The sequence below is a fragment of the Anguilla rostrata genome, chromosome 17 (assembly GCF_018555375.3).
Source record: "Anguilla rostrata isolate EN2019 chromosome 17, ASM1855537v3, whole genome shotgun sequence".
Taxonomy (NCBI): domain Eukaryota; kingdom Metazoa; phylum Chordata; class Actinopteri; order Anguilliformes; family Anguillidae; genus Anguilla; species Anguilla rostrata.
In genome coordinates, this window is record NC_057949.1 from 24,346,627 (window position 1) to 24,368,391 (window position 21,765).

Sequence of the window (21,765 nt, forward strand, 5' to 3'; positions counted from 1 at the left end):
GGTGGAGACACACACATATACACTCACACACGCACACATACCAACACAATATAAAGCACAAATACAGACACACTCTTACACAAACAAGCATGTACACACATACACACATAGTGAGTGGATCTTTGTGAAAACTGTTTGGCGGACAGGAAGAATGCTCTCGCTCTTTGCGTCACTGACTGTTAGGATGTTTTCACATTACTCCCTCTCATTTTTTGCGTAGTGTCTCTTTGCCTGTCCAGTGCATTGGAGCTCTTTCACACACATTCCTCTCACACTCTGCTAACCAGGCCTTGTGCAACTCACCTGTGGGGACTGAGTGCAGGTGTGCAGCACACTGAGACAGGACTGTAGCACTGATGCACTGAGGTACTGACACACTGTTGTTCTACAACACTGAGCGACAGTAGTGTCCAGCTGCAGTACTGACACACTGCTGCTCTATAACACTGAGCGACAGTAGTGTCCAGCTGCAGTACTGACACTGTTGTTCTACAACACTGAGCGACAGTAGTGTCCTGCTGCAGTACTGACACACTGCTGCTCTATAACACTGAGCGACAGTAGTGTCCAGCTGCAGTACTGACACACTGCTGCTCTATAACACTGAGCGACAGTAGTGTCCAGCTGCAGTACTGACACACTGCTGCTCTATAACACTGAGCGACAGTAGTGTCCAGCTGCAGTACTGACACACTGCTGCTCTACAACACTGAGCGACAGTAGTGTCCAGCTGCAGTACTGACACACTGCTGCTCTATAACACTGAGCGACAGTAGTGTCCAGCTGCAGTACTGACACACTGCTGCTCTACAACACTGAGCGACAGTAGTGTCCAGCTGCAGTACTGACACACTGCTTCTCTATAACACAGAGAGACGGTTGGTGTGCATGGAAACACTGCGTTAAAGAGAAAAGCACAGAGATCACATGTGGGCCTCTCTTCATAAGGCAGTTGTACCCAGAGGCCTGTTCCTCTTTGCATTAACAGGGTGAATATAAACATATTCATGGGCTCTTTACCAAACTGTCACCCTGTAGTTACTGAGTCAGACCAGTGACCGCTCATGTACTTTGTCCACCCAGCTTTTGTGCTATATACTGTAGAAAGTGTAAGTAATAAAAAAAAACTTTAAAAGATTTTTTTTTTAAACTCTTAAAAAGTTTTTACAACGTGTTATGAGTGTTGTGATCTTAGCTTGTGTTGTGATCTTATGCTTTTCTAAGATGCCTTGATGGTGATAAATGATTGTGATGATGAAGATTATGGAAGTAATAATGTAATAGGCTAAAGAACAGAAGCATAAAGCCAGTGTGGTGATAGGATGTGCTGTAAGGTGCCATATGTAGGCAGCCTGGATAATAACAGTACTGTGCTGTTGGCTTGCAGTCAGCTCAGGACTTTAAAAGTCTGGCAACACAAGACAGATCTGAGGCAGGAAGGGTGCCTGTGGAACCCAAACAGGGGGTGGAAGTGAGGTAGAAACGGTCAATCTCCTGTTATCCTGTGTGTGTGTGTAGAAAGTGCTGATATCTCTATCCTCCTATCCCCCCTCCCCCTTTCTGTCTCCCTCTCTCTCTCTCTCTCCTCTCTCTCCCTCTCCCCCCTTCTTCTTCCCCACATTCTGAATCCTCTCTCCTTCTCTAGGGTGGTGTGCTGAGTCCAGGTGAGCCCCCTTATGCGGTGGCTCCTCTCTCGGCGTGGGCTGCAGGAATAAGGGATGTCACAGGTGTTCCTCCTGACCCTGCTCACGCTGTCCGCCAGCATCCAGGTTGGCACAGGAAACAAGCACACACCCACACTCCGACCACCACACACCCACCTACACAACACACACACACACACCCACACACACACACACGCACACACCCACACATACAGTACACACACACACACCACACCTACACACACACACCCACACATACACACACGCACACACCCACACATACAGTACACACACACACACACACACCACACTTACACACACACCCACACATACAGTACACTCACACACACACCACACCTACACACACACACACACACACACACACGCAGCGCTGCTGCTTTACGTTGTACACGGCGTAGATTTCCCCTCTTTGCTGCGAAACACTACATTGTGTCTTTGCTGATTTCCATTTTCTTTTCTTTCTTTCTCTTGTCCCTGTCAGTCTCCACTATGTGCGGATGTTTTTGTTATTTTGCGCAGATGTTTTGGCTTGGGCGTGGCGTGTGGGAGCTGCTGAGCACGCGCGTTCCTTCACGGTCCACACGACCGTCAGCATTCCTGTTAATCCGTGTTTTTCGGGGACCCCGCAAACAAAGATAGCGTTTTTAACCCGGTGCGACGGCGCAGAATCTTTTGTTGAATGTCCTCACGACGGCAAAACAAAAAAAAAAGCGTTACGGGAACGTTGCGGGGGAATCCTCGGGGAGGCTGCGGGGGATCTGCCTGCCTCTCCCTCCAGCATATTCTGTGGAAGTGCATTCCAGTGATTGAGGCGAGATGAATCACAAACTGTTTATACTCAAGCCATTGAAACAGTATGTCCTGTGTACACATTCTGCCGGGAGCTCTGGAAGTCCAGAGCACTGAAACACAAGGCCCTGAACCCCAGAGGCTCTGTGGGCAAGCTTTTCATCATCCTCGCAGTCCAAACAAAGACTTAGTATTATTCACAGAGATCTAAATACAAGAAGTGGTGTGGGGCAGAACCCTGGGCTTGCGGAATCCGAGCTGAGAGATTTGAAGGACCGACAACAGAGCCGAACTCTGGCGCACGATTCTTCCCCTCCTTCAGCGCATTCTGTTTTTAGTGTGTTATGACCTCAGCGTTGTGATCCTGCGTGGGTATTTTTTTTTTTTTTTAGTGCGCCAGGTTTTGTTATGAAACCAATTTTAATATGTCCTTGGCGCCCTGATGTGGTTTAAAGATGGTAAAGTGGGCGGTCCCTATCACGCTTCTTTAACAGTTGTGGGAAACGCTCTCCCCCGCAGGTCCACCATGCCAAAATCCTGAAGACGTTGATGGAAAGATGGGGGATGTACAGGGACGAGTGCAACCACAACATCAGCAGGGAGCCCCTCCCCACCGGTGAGCCTCCCTGTGACCTCATCTGCCGTCACATCTCTGACTGTCTTTTCACCGGCTCTGAAATCATAGATCGTGAGGGCGTAGACCATGATGTCATTTTAACCTCCGCCCTCTCGTTCAGCTGTCAGAGCTCAGCATGAAAAGGCATGTGTTTAATTTAAGCATAAATGGCTTTCGAAGGTCTTTTTAGGACAGACTTTGGAGTGTTCAGTAGTGGCAGTACCTCAAAGTCTAGCGAGGTGTTTGAAAGGAGGAGATTTGCAGTGAAAACTCCTGTGCATGGAGTATGTGTCTCCTGCATCAGCTAGGAGCATTTACAGTATAACAGTGTAACATATATTGTGTAACAGAACTTTTGTCTCTCAGGTTTGGTGTGTAACAGAACCTCTGTTTGATGTGTAATAGGACGTTTGTCTCAGGTTTGGTGTGTGACAGAACTTTTGTCTCTCAGGTTTGGTGTACATAACAGAACTTTTGTCTGTCAGGTTTGGTGTGTAACAGAATTTTTGTCTGTCAGGTTTGGTGTGTAACAGAATTTTTGTCTCTCAGGTTTGGTGTGTAACAGAACTTTTGATCGGTATGCCTGCTGGCCCGATGCCCTTCCCAACTCCACTGTCAGCGTGTCCTGCCCCTGGTACCTGCCATGGCATCAAAAAGGTGCGTGTATCTTTTATACTTATTTGTGTGTGAGTGAGTGAGTGAGTGTGTGTGCGTGTGTGTGTGCGTGTGTGTATGTGTGTGTGTGTGAGTGTGTGCATGTGCACGCATGTGTGTGAGTGTGTGCATGTGCACGCATGTGCGTGCGTGTGTATGTGTGAGTATGTGTGTGTGTGTGTGTGTGTGTGTGCGTGTGCACGTGTGTAGTGTATCAGTTATATGGTTCTGTACATTGCACTGCGTGTTTGTGTGTTTCAGTCCAATATGGCTTTGTGCATCGGGAGTGCGACTGGAGTGGACAGTGGGTTCCGCAGAAGAACACCAGCGAGTGCGGGGAGGACGACCCGGAACAGGTGAGACACATTCAGGTGTCAGGGTGTAACTTAGGGTCCACCATTTTGGGCTTAATGTGATTCTTTAGAATGTGACCTCGTAATCATTTACAGTTGCTTGTCAATTTCAAATCAGGAGTGGTTAACCTTTATCCTCCGCATCATAATAATCATTGCCATGTCCAGTGTGAATCTGTGAGCTGTTATTGTATAACAGAGTGATTTAGATATGTTGAGCTCCAAAGTCAGATCCATAGGCGAGGTGTGAGTGGTGATTACCGTGTCATGGTCTGTGTGTGCGTGTGCGTGTGCGTGTGCGTTTGTATGTGTATGTTTTTGCAGAACCAGTATGGGAGAATCCTAAGTAACGTCCGAGCCATGTACACGGTGGGCTACTCCTTGTCCCTTGGAGCTTTAGTTCTGGCACTTGGGATCCTGGTGGCCTTCAGGTAAGAGCCACTCAGTGGAGACAGAACAAGGGAGAGAGGTGGGGAATGAGTGAAGCAAGAGAGCAAGAGATTAATATCGGGAATCCAGCAAAACCTGACCCTTCTGGAGCAGTACTGTCGTACCTTGGCCCTGGCAGTCCATTTGGACAAGACTTAGATATTATTAATCCCCAGACAAAGGCCAGATGCCTACTTCTTTCTGGGAGGATGTACTCCGCAAAGGCCTGCTAGTCACGCCATCAGTAGAAATGGCTGAACTCCAGCACATTTGAGGGCTTTTGAAATGGAAAAAGGTGTAGAGATTTTTAAAAAAAACACACCATGCATATTTTGCATAAAATGTATAAATCTTGCTGCCTGAGAAAGATTTGCCTGCAAAATATTTGATGGTGTTCTCCGGCCAAATTTTCTACTCGGCAACAGGATACAGTACCCACTCTGGAAAAAAGTGAGACTTCAGAACAGGGCTACATTCAAATCAAAGGTTTACATTTGGGAATATGTCAAAAACTTTACACGTATACTTTCTTAAGTCAGTGTGAGCTGGGGAGGTTGAAACGGATGGTTATTTGCCAGTATTCTTTTCTAAACATGAGAAGAAAATTTACTTCTCCAAATTCTCAAGGAAGGCGACACAATTTACGCTGCCAGCAATCTACAAAAAAACCGTAGCTTCTGCTAGCAGGAGAGGCCGTGTGTAACAGAAGAGCTGACAACTAAATATGTTACTGGGCAGCCTGTTATAAACAACTTTCTTGTTAAATCATTTTGGTAATGGGGAGCACAGTAGCACTCCCAAACTTTATGTGAAACTCCAGGTGTAGGTGGGTTAACGGTAGTAGCCCGCCCCCACCCCTTTGATCGAAGGCCCCGTTCCTGACAGGAAACTCCACTGCATGCGGAACAACATCCACATGAACCTGTTCGCCTCCTTCATCCTGCTGGCGCTGTCCATCCTGGTCAAAGACGCGCTGCTGGACATGCCCTCGCTGAACATCATGCCGGACATCGCCCCGGACTACGAGGTGGAGCAGCTGAGCAGCAACAAGGTGTGCCGAGCTCCCGCGGTCTACTGAGCTCCCGCAGAGAGTCCGGCCAGCAGGGGGAGCGAGAGAGCACTGGCGTGATGCACAGAATTGACAGTGATGACAGAGCTCCTCCTTTAGACCCCCACCTTATCCTTGTTTTCTTTGTGTTTGCGTCTTTCTTCCAGACGGCCATTGGATGCCGTGTTGCCATGGTGCTGATGCAGTACGGCGTCATGGCCAACAACTATTGGCTGTTGGTGGAGGGCATCTACTTGCACAACCTGCTTGTGGTGGCTGTCTTCAATGAAAGGAACTACTTCAACATCTACTTGTGCATAGGCTGGGGTCAGTGTGTGTGCATGTGTGTGTGTGTGCGTGCATGTGTGTGTGTTTGTATGTGACTATGTGTGCATGTGTGTGTGCTTATCTGTGTGTGTGTGTGTGTGTGAGTGTGTGTTTGTATGTGCCTGCGTGTGTGTGTGCGTGCGTGTATTTGTATGTGTGTTTGTGCGCATTTGTATGAGAGTGAGTGTGTGTGTGTGTGTTCGTTCATGTGTGTGTCTGCGTTTGTGTACGTGTGTGTGTGTGCACGCGCACGTCTGTGTGTGTGAGTGTGTGTGCATGTGTGTGTACATACACTTACTGATTCAGAGGCAGGAGCAATAGAAACTTGCCACTGATCAGGAGAGAGTGATGGGGAGAGTAGGAGATGAAAAGTAGAATGGTTACACTAGCTCTGAAAGAGGGCAGAGGAAAGGGGTGGGGGAAAATGGGCCTGAATGAGGAGAAGAAGGGAGAGAGGGATGGAAGGACGTGATTGGTCTCGTGCCAGTGTCCCAGTGTCTCTTCTGTCTCACAGGTACTCCGCTGATATTCCTGTTGCCATGGGTGACGGTGAAATACCTGTATGAAAACGAGGAGTAAGTGTTGTGATTGAGTGAGCATCCCTATTTTATGCACGGATAATGTGTGCAGGCTGATGAGTTGCCACGGATACGTGCCTGCTTTGCTTATAATACTATGATGTAATGTGGCATTTGCCCTGGCCTGCTGAACCCCAGTAGCTACGGTGATCATGGGGCTCTTAGTCATCGACTTCTGTATTTTTATATTTTTAAAAACTGACTGGAGTCAAACTGCCTATAAATCCTCCCAGTTCTAGACGAAAGATTTAGGAGTTTACGTTGGTACAGTGGACATAGCGGTGATTTTTTTTATTATGGCTGCTGCTGCTAATGCTGTAAAATAGCATGTCAACAGCTATGAGATGAAGGTTCATGTAAAATCTTCCAATAACGATTTAGTGCTGAATAAATATGCTATTTTCCATGTCCCAGTTTTCAGGTCAACTATTCTTTGAAGTCCGAACATAATAACAGTAATAGATGGAAGTTATGTGTAATAGGAGCTCTGATGCCAGTCATGGGTGATTTAGCATGAGATATGATATGCTAATGTTGCCTGTAATTTCTTGGAAACCGAACATGGTGAAAACGCAAAGGCCATTGTACTGCTTCTAAATTCATGTCGAATTACTGGAAAGATTACGGCCGTCAGCCAGACCCTTTATGGCGAACAAGCGCTAGGCTTTTTATAACATGTACTGTATATATACAAATGGCACACGTTATACGTCATACAGCTGCTAATTCAGTTGGACAAAAGCAGTACAGATATATTCTGCCATGCAAAAGCAATTGTCATATATATATATATATATATATGTGGATTTGTTCTTCAATAAAAGGCCCATTTGAAGATGTCTACTATGGGTGTGACGGTGACAGGGGCAAGGGATAAAGCATATTTAAAATGCTGGCAATGAAAAGTTGATAAAGGCTGTCTGCAGAAAAAGACTGTCTAATGTGTGTATTATCACTGACCACCAAAGCCGTGTCTATGTCCTATCACCTCCCCTACCACCAAGTGCAGAAGCAGCATCTGTGTTCCTCTTTACCGTATTGGCTGGTGAAGCAGAGCCTGTGGTCTTCTCTTTACCATATTGGCTGGTGAAGCAGAGCCCGTGTTCTTCTCTTTACCGTATTGGCTGGTGAAGCAGAGCCCGTGTTCTTCTCTTTGCCGTATTGGCTGGTGAAGCAGAGCCCGTGTTCTTCTCTTTGCCGTATTGGCTGGTGAAGCAGAGCCCGTGGTCTTCTCTTTACCGTATTGGCTGGTGAAGCAGAGCCCGTGGTCTTCTCTTTACCGTATTGGCTGGTGAAGAAGAGCCTGTGTTCTTCTCTTTGCCGTATTGGCTGGTGAAGCAGAGCCCGTGTTCTTCTCTTTGCCGTATTGGCTGGTGAAGCAGAGCCCGTGTTCTTCTCTTTGCCGTATTGGCTGGTGAAGCAGAGCCCGTGTTCTTCTCTTTGCCGTATTGGCTGGTGAAGAGAGCCTGTGTTCTTCTCTTTGCCGTATTGGCTGGTGAAGCAGAGCCCTGTGTTCTCTCTTTGCCGTATTGGCTGGTGAAGCAGAGCCCGTGTTCTTCTCTTTACCGTATTGGCTGGTGATGCAGAGCCTGTGTTCTTCTCTTTGCCGTATTGGCTGGTGAAGCAGAGCCTGTGTTCTTCTCTTTGCCGTATTGGCTGGTGAAGCAGAGCCTGTGTTCTTCTCTTTACCGTATTGGCTGGTGAAGCAGAGCCTGTGTTCTTCTCTTTACCGTATTGGCTGGTGAAGCAGCTTCTGTTTGCTCTCCAGGTGCTGGGAACGGAACATCAACATGGGATACTGGTGGATCATCCGCTGCCCCATACTGCTGGTGGTCCTGGTGAGAGCCTCTGCAGACTCCTCCCTCTCTCTCAGACTGAACTGCATCTGGGATCAATTGGCATCAATTGTAAAGTGCTTTTGGATAAAAGCGCTATATAAATGCAGTCCATTTACCATTTAACTGTGTGTATATATGATGATGATTTTACCACCCTTTGTGTTGGCTTGTTTTAAAGCAAAAATAATGTAAAGACAGGAAGAAGATTACAAAAAAAAGTGCCATTACACTAAAATATAATAATAGAAGAAACTATCTAGCGTTCCCTTTTCCCGTGACCTCTAATCGATGCCGAGCTTTGTCTGGCCTGACTGGCTGCTACACTCACAGTATCGAGCGACGGCATAAATATAATCTACTGTACTAGAGGTAGTGAGACTTTGCGGAGTTGCATTTCATACCTCTAAGTCTGGCCTAGTGCGGAACTTTAAACTTCTTTATCCTCGTCTTTTTCATCTGGTTAGTATAAAGCTTCGGTGCTTCTGTCTGAGTCTGGCTAGGAACAATCGATTGAAAATCACCTTTCACCGCTGCCCCCACGCCCACTCCCTCGCCCCTTCTTGCCCTCAAAGTTTAGTACTCTTTGCTTTCAAAGCTCTTAAATGTATACGGAAGTATACTCAGCACATAATAGCAATAGTGAACACTGCGTCAGCAGCCATGATGATGTTGATGCTGATGAAGATTAATTATTGTTATTGTTATCATTACTGTTATTACCGATCAGGTCTCTGTGGAAGTGATCCTTGGGTACGGCCCTGATTACGTGCATACATGTGGGAGCTCAGAAGCGCACGGAAACATCCCCGTACCACATATCGAGCGCCAAGAGGGAGTGAGAGAGGTGGCAGGGGGGGCGAATTAAAGAGTCTCTTCTTCCCTTCTGTGTTTTGTAACGGCAAAATATACAGACTGTCTCCATCTAAAACAATGCCGTTGGGAGGCCACTATCTCAATGTTGAGCTTACGCACAAGATGTGTGAGTGTCAGCTGGTTGGGCTGCTGGCTGTTAGGCCATATTATAATGTCTCTCTCTCTCTCTCTCTCTCTCTCGCTCTCTCTCAGATCAACTTCTTCATTTTTATAAGGGTAATTAAGATCCTTATGTCGAAACTCAGAGCGCACCAGATGAGGTACACAGACTACAAATTCAGGTGAGTGCCGCACGCGTTGCCCCCGCAGCACACAGACAGGGAATCATGTAGTGCCTGCTGTCCTCCTGTGACCCGATCCTCCTCTGCAGCATCACCCCTCAGGCCTCTGTCAAGCCACTCTTTCTCTTTCGCTTCTGCTCCCTCTGTTGCGTTCAGTCCCTCTCTTGATCTCTCTTCCAAAAAAAAAACACTCTTTTCTTCTTATTCTTACCCCCTCTTTATTTTTTTCTTCTTCTTGCCTTCTTCCTTTCTCTTGCGTCTTTCCCACTCAACTTACAATCACTCTTTCTCTCTCTCCCTCTCTCCTCTCCCTCACTGTCTCTCTCTCGCTCTCTCGCTCCTCCCCCTCACCATCTCTCTCTCTCTCTCTCTCTCTCTCCAGATTGGCTAAGTCCACTCTCACTCTGATCCCACTGCTGGGAATCCACTGTATCCTGTTTGCGTTTGTGATCGACGAACAGGCCCCAAGCGGATCCCTACGCCTCACAAAGCTCTTCTGTGACCTTCTGCTCAACTCCTTCCAGGTCTGCTCCACCACGCAAAGACACACAGAGAGCCAGGAGACACACGGACACACAGACACACTGACACACAGAGAGACAGGAGACACACAGACACACTGAGGACACAAAACACACAGACACACAGAGAGCCAGGAGACACACAGACACACTGAGGACACAAAACACACAGACACACAGAGAGACAGGATACACACAGACACACTGAGGACACAAAACACACAGACACACAGAGAGCCAGGAGACACACAGACACACAGACACACAGAGAGCCAGGAGACACAGACACACTGAGGACACAAAACACACAGACACACAGAGAGCCAGGAGACACAGACACACTGAGGACACAAAACACACAGACACACAGAGAGCCAGGAGACACAGACACACTGAGGACACAAAACACACAGACACACAGAGAGCCAGGAGACACAGACACACTGAGGACACAAAACACACAGACACACAGAGAGACAGGAGACAGACACACTGAGGACACAAAACACACAGACACACAGAGAGCCAGGATACACACAGACACACTGAGGACACAAAACACACAGACACACAGAGAGCCAGGAGACAGACACACTGAGGACACAAAACACACAGACACACAGAGAGCCAGGAGACACACAGACACACTGAGGACACAAAACACACAGACACACAGAGAGCCAGGATACACACATACACACTGACGACACAAAACACACAGACACACAGAGAGCCAGGAGACACAGACACACTGAGGACACAAAACACACAGACACACAGAGAGCCAGGAGACAGACACACTGAGGACACAAAACACACAGACACACAGAGAGCCAGGATACACGCACACACACACACACACAGCCGAGGGAGGCACAGATGCACAGATCGGCAGACAGAAAAAGCAGAGGGATTCTGATTGTAGTGTCTTTTACTACAGGGTCTGCTGGTGGCTATCCTGTACTGTTTTGTCAACAAGGAGGTGAGTTCCCCCTTTATTTATGCCTGTAGTGTCTGTGGTTGTGCCAGCAGGATGTGAGTAAATTTCAGATGGGTGTGTCCTAACCTCTCTCTCTTCTCTCTCGCTGCTCCCCTTCTCTCTCCACTCTCTCTCCACCATTACACTCTCTCCTCTCTCTCCATTGCTTTCTCTCTCCTCCCTCTCCATTTCTTTCTCTGTCTCTCACTCAGGTGCAGTCGGAGTTGCTGAAGAAGTGGAAGCGGTGGAAGCTGGGAAAGGACATAGACGAGGAGTACAGACACACCCACAGCCAGACGGCCCACATGAAGAGCGGCAGCGTGGTGACGCACCACCAGCTCCCGGACCCCGCCCCTCTCCTGGCTCCGCCCGGCTGCGGCCGCCAGGAGCGTCGCCACCTGGTGGCCGCGTGTCAGAATGGCGCGGGCAAGGGAGGCCGGCTGTTCGCTGCCCTGCCACACGACACCGTCAGCAGCTGCAGCACCCTCACGGAGACCCTCTCCCTGGAGAACAGGGCCCAGAGTGTGGAGAGCAACTTCTGAGATCGATAGAGCTGGAAAAGGACCAGGAAAGAAGAGATGGCGGGGGAGGCACTGTGTAAGCAGGGGAACTTCTGTCACTTGCTTACTTTCAGGGGCTGCCCCTGACAGTGATACGTCTGTGCTGGAGGGGGAGGGGGGTCAGAGTTTGGGGCAGAAAGGGTGCTGACCGGGGACCAGCCCATCTCGCCCCCCCTCCTCGCCTTACAGTGAGATCGTACGATGGCAGACCAGGGGGGGCGGGGCAGATCGTTTCAGCCTGCCGGGTCCTATTGCTCCCTCTTTGTGACTGACAGCCTGGTACGTGCACACAAAACACATCTAACAGGCGAGCCACTGTTCCTTTCCGTAACCTTGCCAACGAGCCGATCCAAATAAACACGTCGTGCTCCGTTTTTATTTCCTTTTCCCTCGGATGCGAAGGAGGAAACACCGACCACGGAAATCTGTCAGATCCGTTAAGTTGAATATGAATATTTTAACATATGGCCATCTGTGACAAAACAAGGTCCAGTCGATGGCGCCGGAGCAAAGGCAAGTCTTATCGCTCCAATCAAGGCACACTCTGCTGCTGCGGCAACTTTAAAATCCCTATATGTGATCTTTGTCAATTTCATTTTTGATAGTTTACATGAAGTATTAGTAGAAACATACAATAACCTATTGAATGGTATCCTATACCGTCGGTATCTTGTGATACAGTGACTTGATTGGCGGTATTTAAGCAATTGTTTCGTTGCGGCAAACGGTCGACATCCTTAAGACTGCATATAGTCAGGTGTTAAGATTAACGGCGATGCCATAGCAACAACCTTACCTGCATCACCTTAATGACATGACATGTTATTGACGGCAAATGGCAGCTGTGTTCACTATGTTCAACCCTGCCATAGTATTGCATTCACACCTCACAACACACTCACACCTGATTGTCTTGTAGGGAGAGACTGAAAATTTGGCATGTTCGCAAAAAAAATTCTAAATGAAAAGAATAAAGATGAGTCCGTACAAAATGATCAAAATGTTTTAAAAACACGGCAACCTTGAGCAAAAAACAACAGAAAAAAACAATGTCTTTGCTTTAGCCTGCAGGGTGTGTTATGCATCAAGCGGGTGTTTGGTGCACACACACACACACACACACACACACACACACTGACTGATGAAAAAGATCAAAAGCCAAACAAGAGCAGCGATGGACCTGGACGCGCGGAAATGTTTATCATGAGCGTGCAGTACCTTGATCTGATTTGAAATGGGGAAGCGACAAAAAGGAAGCACAAGATAATATCTCCGCTGACCCATTTAGCCGGACCGGAGGCGTGCTGGGCTCCCCCGCAGGCGCTGTCGGGCCCGGGTTCTGACTCAGCGACTCGACGGCAGACAGGGCCCGGCTGGTACTCTCCACCAATTCGTCGGAATGCCAGGGCCTTCTACATTCCAAGAACCTCCGGGGTCATCCCGCGCGGTCCAAGGGCTGCCAGAGCATGAGGGCCCCATGGGCTGAACGAAGCAACCACAAAATATCTATGATAAAAGCTCATCAACGCAAAGTTTGTCGGAAATGTGTTTTTTTTTCTTTCTTTTTTTTTCCTGATGGTTGTTTTTACTGCGTAAATGTAGAGGTGAAAGCCTGGAATTATTATTATTATTATTATTATTGCTATTGGTGTTGTGCCTGTCGCCGTTATTGTGGTTGTTGTGGTATGTCAGGATCATTTTCAGGCGATAGATATTTTATGACTAGAGCAGGAGGAAGAGTACGTTCTGCAGAATATGAGCTGGCCGTGAGAGAAGGCAGGTGGAAGAGAAAAAGGAGGGATGAAGAACCGATCCGAGACGAAGGTGAGGGGGAGTGTTCCTCTTCCTCGCACGGTCAGGGTGAGCGGCCGGGGTGTGGGGAAGAGCTCGCCGTGCGCCAGTTCAGGGTTACGTGGTTTCACGCAGAACAGCGGCGAAACTGCGCTCTCGCTTCCTGATTGTACTGAACTTCCCACAGTCAGACTTCTTATTGTGTTTTGTGTTTAAGATTATTTGCTAGTAAATAATAGTGTAAGTGTAGTGCAGCCTTTGCTCTTTTCTGTATATGTGTACACACACACACACACACACACACACACAGATGCCTGTTGCCACTATATTGTCATATGCACAACTGTGAACCCCTCCCCCACCTTTTTAGACAGAGCGCTCAGTGGCTCAATAAAGAAACGTCTAAAAGCTCAATCAGTAAAAAAAAAAAAAGACTCCACTAAATTTTTCAATTTGTAAAATTCAGTTATCTCATCCTATGTTCAATCTCCTTCAGTGTTATACGCTTAGCTTGTTGTGTTGCTTGCCGGCTACAGAATGAGCTAGCTGTATAAAACTTGAGTGATATTGAATACTGGATGAGATAACTGAATTTTACTGATTGAGTCTTTTAGTGGAGGCTTAATTGATTTAGCTTTTAGTACTTTGCTAGTCCTAGGAAAGATGTTCTAGTCCTAGGAATGCCACATGCTCAATTGATGATAGGGTAGAATCTTGTGTGTTCTACAGTAGAGGATTCCACACTTTCTTTTAGTTTTTGTGTAGACTACCAAGTTAGTTCAGTTGGTCTTGAGGAAAAACGAAAACCAATCTTGTTGTTTGTGAAGTATATTGCCGCACGTCCCATTTGTTTTATAGTAGATTCTTACTCTGTTTGTTCGAGAGTAGATTTTCTCAGACGTGGTTAGCCTGTGCTGTCAGCTGAAGCCTAACTGAGACAAAGCAGATACTTCGTATGTTACGCATCCATTGTATCTGTGAAAGGGAGCAAGCTTCATATGAAGCATACACACACACACACACACACACACAAACCTTATTGCCTTCGTAGGATTTTATTCTAATGCATTATATATGTTAATGTACTCATACTGTAACTCATTCAAAAGGCTTCATGGAGCCTTTGATGACAACTCTTTGTGCTCTCAAAGTAAAGTGGTATCTCCCAGCTGTGGACTGATATATGCATTTACATCTCTGGAATGCATAATGCATTATATGTCCTTGTTTTCATGCATTATGTGAATTTTTCAGCATGTGTTATGTGGGGTATCACAATGTAAGCCATTATTTTAAACGTCAAACATTACAAGGCAACAGTGGTATGAATCTAGGACTTGAGCTAGATAGTGCTTTTTAAATCACAAACTTAAAGGTTTTACCAGCTTTTTTTGTTGTTGTGTCAAAACAAAACCAGAAGAATGGAATGGCGTTGTACAACTATTTGCTCAGTGTTCATTTAAATATGGTAAATATGTAAATAGTGTATATTGCATGTACATTGTTATTTTGTGTGGTGAACATTGTATCTCTTGGGGGTGGGGTGGGGGGCTCAGGGGGGGATTATTTGGCACATGCTCAGTATGCTCTGTGTTATGGGATCACAGTAGCTTGGACTGAATTAGTTCTCTTTTATCTCTGGAATGCACACAAGTGCAAACACATGCACGCACGAACAAATCTGATTTGCGCTTTTGACCTATATTTGCTTATCGGCTCACCGTTAAAATGATAATGTTTGATTATCGCATTTGGCCCACATTCAAAATCAATGAATACAGCTTTGCAGGATATGATAGAGTGCCATATCGGATGTGCAATTCGTCATCCGTTGAGTAGGCTGATGAGCCTGTATCAAACATGCTAAAAAATAACTGCGCATGTCAAAATGGGACATTTATTTAAACCAGTCGATCGATGTGTATTTTTATAGAAGCCTTGACATTTCGACAACTTCGATGACAAGAAACGGGTTTGCTTTGCTAGTTAGCGACAGTAGCTGCTTCGCTTTGGTTTGTCGACGGAGCGCCACCCTCATTAGGCTTGTCACTCTGCTCCTGAGACGGCTTGTTTTTAAATGCGATTGAGCAAAACCCTGGTGCTGCCATACGAACATGCTAGCTGTATAACGTCAGCTTTGCAGTTGTTTGTCCCGTTTTCTTCGGATGTTCTGCTCTGGATAAGACATTTTTGTTAAGGAGTTCAAACGTTTTGTGCCACTGTTATTAATTTCAGTAATTTTTCCTATCATTTTGTATTTTATTGTCTTTCAGTTTTAAAAAAAAACAAACAAACAAACAAAAAAAAATGTGACAAACATCCAAACACAACTTAGTCGTTCTGCCATCTGTGATCTATGAACACACATATACAGTATGCGGAGATGGGACCAAACCACACACACCACAAAAACACACACAGAGGTGGGCATTTGCACATCTTTAAAAATGAAAGAATATTCACTGAAGAAAGTGCACTCAGAGGGAAATGAAAAATATGGAGAGAGAGAGAGAGAGAGATAGAGGGGGGGAGAGAAAGAGGACTACTGAGGAATTTGTGTGAGAGAATAGAGAGAGAGAGAGAGAGAGAGGCAGAAGAAGAAAAAGAAGCCCACTGGTCCTGAATATCCCTACGCCCTTCCTCCTCTGCCCTTTCGGGGTCCCTGGTATGAAGTGGAAGAGTAGACCGAGGGGGAAGAGGAGGGTAAGCAGGACTGCGTGTAGAGAGGAAGAGCACAGATTCTGGGCCGGGAGTCCGTGGCAGGGCTGGAGCAGGGCAGTATTCATGGAAGACCAGGTGTGTGCTTACCTGTACAATAGGCATTGGCTTCTGTTCGGTTCAGCCCTCCTCACAGTCAGTGCCAGCCGCCTGTCAAAAAACAAACACGCGGTGCTGCTGTTGTGCTACTGTGTGTGTTCATACACTGTATATTTTGTGTAAGGCCCAGTGTGACGGACACACAGGCAGACAGACATGCAGATGGTGCAGTACTTCCTCATTGTGTATAAACATGTAGTTTGTGTTCCGGTTTCTTGATGGAATTATTTTAAAATGATAAAAAAATAAAATGAATGAAGTGAACATCTCGCACGTTCATAGAGTATTTTGTGTGTGTCAGTGTATGTGTGTGGCTCGCTGCTTGTGTGTTTTGCACTTATGAAACTGTACTTCTGTACTTGTTCATGTTTCAAAAAGTGGGTCCACATGTGGGTCCTCAGATATTTGGATTGCCTTTGGTATTGGTAGTGACCTTGGTTTCACCTCCATCTAAAAGCACCCCACATGCACTCTGTGCTTTGTTTTTGTATTATTGGTGTACCATAAAATTTGATTTTCAGAGAAAAAAAAAATCCAAAACCAAAAATTCACCTGATTCAAAATAGTCCACAGCTTGTGACAAGAGCGTCGGCTGGTTTCCGCTCCTCTTCTCCCTTTTCCGAAAGTAAATCGAGTGAACCACCGGTTCGCCCCCCTGCTTTTAAGTGAATCGGTCATCCTTCACATTTGGTTTAGCTGAAAGTGTGTATGAAGCATACATAACACATTAATTACTATGGCTGCACAAAAGCTGATACAAATGAAGGTTGCACTTAATATCGGCTTTGCGATACACAGGGAGCGATCCGTCATGTTTTTAACGTCGTGAATGGTTTCGTTTTTTTTAACGAAGGCTATGCTGCATCGTTCTTCGGCGGCAATCGGAAAGCATTTTACTTGTTTACGTGCTTTATAGCGTAGCGCCATCGTGCTCGTGGCACTGCTTGTGTTCCATGCGGAGGCGCCGTATGAAATGTGGCCAGTTCACTTGCCTGCAACACGACGGAACGGGTCAACGCTTTTTACAGTTATCTCCTCTGAAGGGCTGCTGTGTGCATTCTTCACAAATGTCTGAACTTCCGCATTGTTGAAATTTGAAATGTTTTTTTTTTTGTTCCTGGAGTGTATAAACTGTTTAATTACTTCATTCTAGGAGAGGCTTGAAAAATCCACATTAAAACTGGAAACCCTTGGGCTGTGGACCCTGCATCAGTACGACAGTTGAGAGTGACTAAATTAAACACCCACTGCAGACTGAAGTACAGTGACTGTTCAGCACAATAGTATGGTGACGCACGTTTCAATTGCGACGCCATTACGGCTCTACACAATGACAAGTAGCGACTCAGTTGAATAAAATATTTAATCATGGAATCTGGTTTAATTTGACTAAGTTGACATTTTAAAAGCATGAAAATGTCATTTATGGTTCATTAACGTTCAAACAAAACATTATTTAAAATTTTTTTTTTTTTTTTTAAACCAAATAGTTTTTCTGTTTAATGGCTGATGGGGTGTGACACCCCCCGGGTACAGTGTCATGGATTGGGAACCCCAGGTTGGGGGTGCCTGTCCTGTTGGTTGTCTGTGGTTGCCTGTTTGTTTCTCTTCTCTAAACAGAAGCCTGGATTTGTGTCCTTCTCCTCCTATGGCTGGCCCTGCTCTCTCTGTAACACTGCAGCAGCGTGAGCTCGCTGAACTGGCCTTAAATTGGTAAATCCATCCTTGTTCTTTTTTCTTTTCTTTTTTTTTTTTACAGTACTTGCTATTTGTTCTCCCGGACATAAAACTTGATTTATTAATGTATGCTTATCTGTTTTTGGGGTGTTCATTTATTTCTTTATTTACTTTTGTTTGTGAACGAGGCCCATTTGTCTGCACCAGTTTACTTTCTGGTTAGTCCCCCCCCCCCCCCCGGCCCGGCCCCGTACTCTGTTTCCAATAATTCTGTGATTATTTGAATGTAATCCACCCACATAGTGAATAGTGAACACTATTCTGACCTAACCTCTGCAAAGCCAACTGGGCAGAAGAATAAGCTACAGGATAAGTGCGCAAAGGTAATCAGAGTGCAGACATTACCTTTGAATGACATGGCGCACCAGGCTGCGACAGCCCCGTTAGCCGCCGGGCACATCAGCGAGTGGGGCGTTTCGGGGGGGGAAGAGAGCCCAGGGGATAAATGGCGGTAAGGACGGAGGAAGGGTGACGGCTCGGCATGCTTTGGCCTGACCTGCGGGAGCAGGAATGAGTCACTGGCTGGGCGGGTCGATGAACCCTGACTCCCGAAGGCACTCCGGCCCACACCGGTGCCTCTGTGGCAGTCTGGGCCCTCTCCTTGGGCAGAGCAGCTATGCCCTCTCGCCCCCTGGTCTTCTGATGATAAAATGCCCTCCCGAGACTATTAAAATTCAGCCAGTTACTTAATTTGGTTCATTTGTCTCGGTTTAAAAACAATCATTGAAATTTGATGAGCACTAGGATATTTCTCAGTTGCTTAGTGCTTATGGGTGAACAGAACGAATCCACAGGGTTGTTTTTAGGGTTCGTGGAACATTGCATGCTCGCTTATATTTTGCATCCCGCAGCTGCGTAGGACTTGAAATGAACAATCAGGGGTTGCCTAGCAGTCCTGAGAGAACATTCCGTGGTTGCTTAGCATCTCGAGAGAACATTCCCAGGATTCTGTATCCCTACAGAGATAAAAATGGGCAGCTCTGCCGCAATAGCTTCACGCTCTCCATGTTCAGGGACAGAACGCTCTCAGGAATGGATCTGGTTTATAAAAGCCTTAAAATATATGCCAAGTAACCGGCTGGCCAGTGTCACTGAGACATGAAGGACTGATGCTCCCAGTGATCAAAATTCATTTAATTGCATGAAAAGAATAAAAGCTGTCTGTTTGAGAGGGCAGCCCATGAACTGACCGAACAATGCCGCAAATTGGAGGGCAGCGTTGGGCGGGGGGGGAAGATAAGAAGGAGTTTTATGTAGGATGAGCAGGCTATAGTCCATGGCTCTAATACGTGTGGAAGTCTTTCATTCACATTTAAAACCTTTCGTTTTGTAAGCTGTGCATTAAAGTGAGTGAACTCGTTTTCCTCCGCTCCGTTATCGGTAATGACAGATAAAGCTTTTACGCACACCATTTTCCAATATCCGGCTCTTTCAGCCAAATAAAACAAATAACGTTTTACGGCTGCAGTTCTGAATTAGACACGTCGACACATTATATAAATGAACACTGTGAGTGCACTTTACCTCCCTTTAAATATCTTGAAAGGCACAGTGCCATATTTTACAGAGATAATTAGAAGCCGATAATAAAGTTAGATGATAAAAATGATGGCATAATTGGAAGTATTTATTTCATTTTCTTCACATTATCACATTATTGCTGTTAATGCTCAGATCCTCTTAGCTCTCTTTAATTGGGTGATTATTGTTTAATGGATGGGCCATTTGAGTCTCAGGTGCAACACTGTCACTTCAGATCAAGAAAAGAAACGGTAATGCATTGAATGGGAACATTCGTAGTTTCCAGTCTGTTTATTTGTGTGAATGTGTGTCTGTGCATATGTGTATATATAGTATTTGGGAAGTACAATTTTTGGGGCCCTACATTTTCACGTGTCAAAAGCCAGAAGGAGTGATGCAATAGTTCCTATTGAGCATTTTTTTTTTTTTGGTGTCATTTTTCAGCAAATCTCATTTGCAATATCATAACTGTTTTTAACATAAGACTTCAACATAAATCTATAATACTATGTAGTTCGCCCAGAGATTGCTGAATATTGTTACCACTGAATGCAGCTTGTTGTTATCTCGACCAATAGAATTGGATAAATCATTGGTAATGTTTGCATTGGCATACCAAACAGAAACAGAAGGCAATGAAGGAAAGTGGCCTCCTTCGTCTACCTGAACAAAAAGGCTGGAGAATAGACCGGGTGCAAGTGTGGCAACCCTGAACACAAATCTTTACGTAGGTGGGGATGGCTCCTTTGTTTTGGCTATGATCTCAGTTCCCCCCGGGGTGCCGAAGGGGGTTTATGAAGGTCGCTGTGGGATTTTTGAAAAATGGGGTGGATGTGAGGGGAGGTGGGTGGGGATTGGGATGTTGTGGGCACGCTTGTGTCACACCCTATCAGTCAGATGACAGGAGAAGTGGGGGGGGGGGAGGGAGGACTCAGGCAGTAGGGATGCGAGGGCCGATCTCTCAGACTGGGCCCTCCATGAGTACCACCCACCAGCACAGGTGTCTCAGGTGCACCTCTACACCCTCGCCCCCCCCCCCCTTCCGCTCACCTCTCACTCAGTGCTACTGTTGAACGCTCGCCAGGGTCTTATAGGTCAGATGGAAACTGGACTTAAATTTTTTGTGGCTTTTGTTTTATTAAATTTTTTCCCTTTTTCTCAAATTTCTTATTTGAAACTCCTTTATTTTGACGTGCAGTGGCTTTCCATTGCTGAAAAAAGAAATGCCCTCACACACATAATAATGTAATGGAGGTGCTATTTTCCTCTTCATAGTTAAAAATGATACTTACCGTACAGTCAGAAAAGTCACATACATTGGAGTGCCATCAGAGGTTAATACATATTCATGATCTTTGTACTCACTATGCTTCAGTGGAGTAGAAATCTTTGAGCCCAACAATGGACTGTGAAATTACTAATATCAGAACTCTCGCTATAGGGGTGGCAAAACCTTTTTTAAAATTTTTTTTGAAGTGAAAAAAGTATAGATTCTTCCAATATTTATCTGAGAAACGGCTGGGAAGGGGCCATCTCCGATTTGACGCAAAGATAATGAGAGGCGGCCATCTTGACTCCAATGTAAGGATAATGAGAGGTAGCCATCTCCATTCCAATGCGACGATAATGGGAGGCGGCCATCTTAATTCTAATGCAAAGATAATGGTAGGCGGCCATCTTAATTCTAATGTAAAGATAATGAGGGGGGACAGCTGTCTGGCAGTGGAAGTGTCTCCATTATTCCGATGGGTGTTCTGTACATCAGCTGAATGCATTCCTCTACATCCCCGAAACGTAACAAGCGTGCCCACCCCCCACCCCCCCGGGCATGTAAGCAGGGATTTGAAACGCAAGAACAAAACAAAAAAAACAAAGAGAAAAGGATGAAATTTGTGGGGACAGTGAGAGAGAAAGAGAGCGAGTGGCAGAGAGAGAGAGATGAGAGTGGATATAAAACAAAGAGGGACCCATGCCTGAGAGGGGGGAGGTGATAATTAGACTAAAGAAATAGACCTACTGTCTCTCCATATCAAATTTCTATTAAAAACGTTTTCAAATTATCTGGTGAATTTCTTAACCTTGGCTTCAAAGAGAACTTGTGAAAATGGCTTTCTCTCCAGTCATGTGACCTGCAATAGAGAGAAAATAAAGCAGTGTTTCCTCTCTGCAGCTCTTTCAGAAATCAGGTGTGTTGGACCTTATATACTTAATTAGCTTTACAATGACGCCCCTGAGAGTAGCTCTCACCGGACCGACTCAACCCCTAAGCAAAATGAGCCCCAAATGAGTGCCTGTGAGCGTGCGGTCTCTCTCAGCGAGCCGGACTGAATGTTTCCTGTGTTTCGGGATCAATGCCTGTTCGTGAGCA

General features: G+C 46.0%; 1 protein-coding gene across 1 annotated transcript; it reads left to right on the forward strand.

Annotated features, from left to right (window-relative positions):
- Positions 1-1,155: 1,155 nt before the first annotated feature.
- On the forward strand, positions 1,156-14,357 carry LOC135243405 (glucagon receptor-like). Its single transcript, XM_064315202.1, has 13 exons — positions 1,156-1,769; positions 2,994-3,090; positions 3,640-3,747; positions 4,006-4,100; positions 4,422-4,528; positions 5,412-5,577; positions 5,742-5,901; positions 6,416-6,476; positions 8,248-8,317; positions 9,383-9,471; positions 9,854-9,995; positions 10,933-10,974; positions 11,184-14,357. Exons 1-13 carry the CDS (start codon positions 1,719-1,721, stop codon positions 11,511-11,513), a joined length of 1,518 nt encoding a protein of 505 aa, XP_064171272.1. The 5' UTR covers positions 1,156-1,718; the 3' UTR covers positions 11,514-14,357.
- Positions 14,358-21,765: the final 7,408 nt, after the last annotated feature.